Genomic DNA, 1,999 nt, shown 5'->3' with positions numbered 1-1,999 from the left:
AAACAAATATATTATTTGCCGTAGAATTATTCTAAACATTTCTGGTTATATTATCATGTCTTTAGTCACCTAAGTAGTACAGGTTTTCAAGTTCAGAGTAGATGAGCACAACCAGTTTTCATTCCTTCTCCATATTCTCTGAAGTTAAAAATGAGTTCAAAGCATAAGCTTTTAGGAAAATTCCTATTAAGAAAAGCCATTTTGGTCTTAAAACCAATGTACTTAAATCAGAGTTTTATGCTCTAAGATAGAAGGATGCCTCCAATATCTGCAACACTTAAAGCTTGGTTGTCATAAGTAGGGCCAACTTCATGGGTGTGTAGCCCGTGAATTTGCACAGGTTCCCATACTTAGATGGGCATCACACTTGGTTTAATGCTTTGCTGTGGCCATCTTATAATTTCTTAATAATTTTTAAAAAGAAATTTATGTCTTCATTTCGTAGTATCCTTTCCCACTCCCTCAAATTATATAGCAGTTCCTGGTCATAAGCAACGTTGTTTCGCTTGATTAACTTCTATGTTGGTTGGATAAAAGTATGCATCAATAAATATATTTTCTATGGACCTTAGTGCCAGTATTACAGGCAAAAATAAAATATGCAATTCTATTATGATCATAAACATTGACAATTTTTATTATAGATTTGCATAAAGGATATAACCATCTTTAATAATTATATCTTATGTAGTGCAGTATTTCAGTAACATGTTTTTGTTTATAGACAAGAGAAAGCAGTATTTTAATTTATTGAAATCATGAGTTTATAAGCTTAAATAATACAGAGTTACAAGAGTTGGTATTTGCAATATTAGAAAATAAATTATATAGTTTGGAATGAGGAAAGTACATTTTACCATCATTCTTAACTATGTTTTTTTTATAAAAGGGGACAGTGGAATACTAATTTGTAAAGAGTATTTTGTAGATAGTATTTGTAGATAGAATTCCACTCATATATAGGCTTTCTACAATTAATTATTGTATGAAGTAGGCTTTCTACAATTAATTATTTTGAAGACTCATTTTTGAAATTTGATTATATAGTTTTTAAGATGTTTTAATGTAAAGTATAAATACATTTTTTGCCTGAAGAAAAACATGAGGCTTTTGAATTACATTGTTTAATATTAAATCAGTTTTTATGTTTCTACAGATGTGACTCTGAAAATCGCTATGTTGGTAATCCACTTAGAGGAACATGTTATTGTAAGTATTTGTGTATTTTTCATTTTAAATAATTGGTTTATATTATTAGTTTCATATAATAAAAGTCATCTTGAATAACTAAAATTGGCATTAATATGTACAATTTCTATTTCTTAAATATTGTAATGCAACTCCATATATCTAAGAAAAGCAATGTCTTTTTGCTATATTCTTTTAATTGTGTTTGGTGTAATTTTTTCTACTCTGGGACTAAAATAGCAATAGATCTTATTCTGAACATGGAACAAAGTATAGAAGTTAAGTAACCTCATGTGATTTTAATGTAATCTTTGTCATTATGATTAATTTTTAAACAAATAGAATTTTGTGATAGATTTTTTTACAGGGGGAAATTTTGGCCATTATTAAAAAGCTGCAATGATTTTTGTACTAACAGATACTTTCATTGGGTAATGATTATATGGTAGGTATATGTTTAGCTTTTTAAGAAACAGCCACTCTATTTCCCAAATGGTTATAACATTTTACAGTCACACCAGCAGTGTATGGGACTTTCAGATCTTCCACATTTTTTAACCCTTTGTACAGTTTGTTAATCTTTTAAGCTGTAGCCATGCTAAAAGGTGCGTAATGCTATCCAATTCTCATTTTAATTTGCATTTCCCTAATGACTAATGATGTTAACATCTTTTCATGTAATTGTATACCATATGTATATTTTTTTGATGAAGTATCTGTTTAAATTGATTGCTTACTGTTTTATTGGATTGTTTGTTTTTATATTAATGAGTTTTCAGGATACTTTATTCTATGTACAAGTCCTTTATCA

The 1,999-nt window shown here is 28.3% G+C and overlaps 1 protein-coding gene across 1 annotated transcript in view; it reads left to right on the top strand.

Annotated features, from left to right (window-relative positions):
- The window catches only part of ATRNL1 (attractin-like 1), a 739,312-nt gene that overhangs the window by 241,637 nt on the left and 495,676 nt on the right, over positions 1-1,999 (top strand). Inside the window, exon 21 of the mRNA XM_012663875.1 lies at positions 1,157-1,209. Within this exon, the coding sequence (XP_012519329.1) occupies positions 1,157-1,209 (53 nt within the window). The remainder of the gene's footprint in view (positions 1-1,156; positions 1,210-1,999) is intronic.

Source organism: Propithecus coquereli, unplaced genomic scaffold (genome assembly GCF_000956105.1).
Source record: "Propithecus coquereli isolate 6110/MARCELLA unplaced genomic scaffold, Pcoq_1.0 Scaffold84, whole genome shotgun sequence".
NCBI lineage: Eukaryota > Metazoa > Chordata > Mammalia > Primates > Indriidae > Propithecus > Propithecus coquereli.
This window is presented reverse-complemented; position numbering and strand designations above follow the sequence as displayed.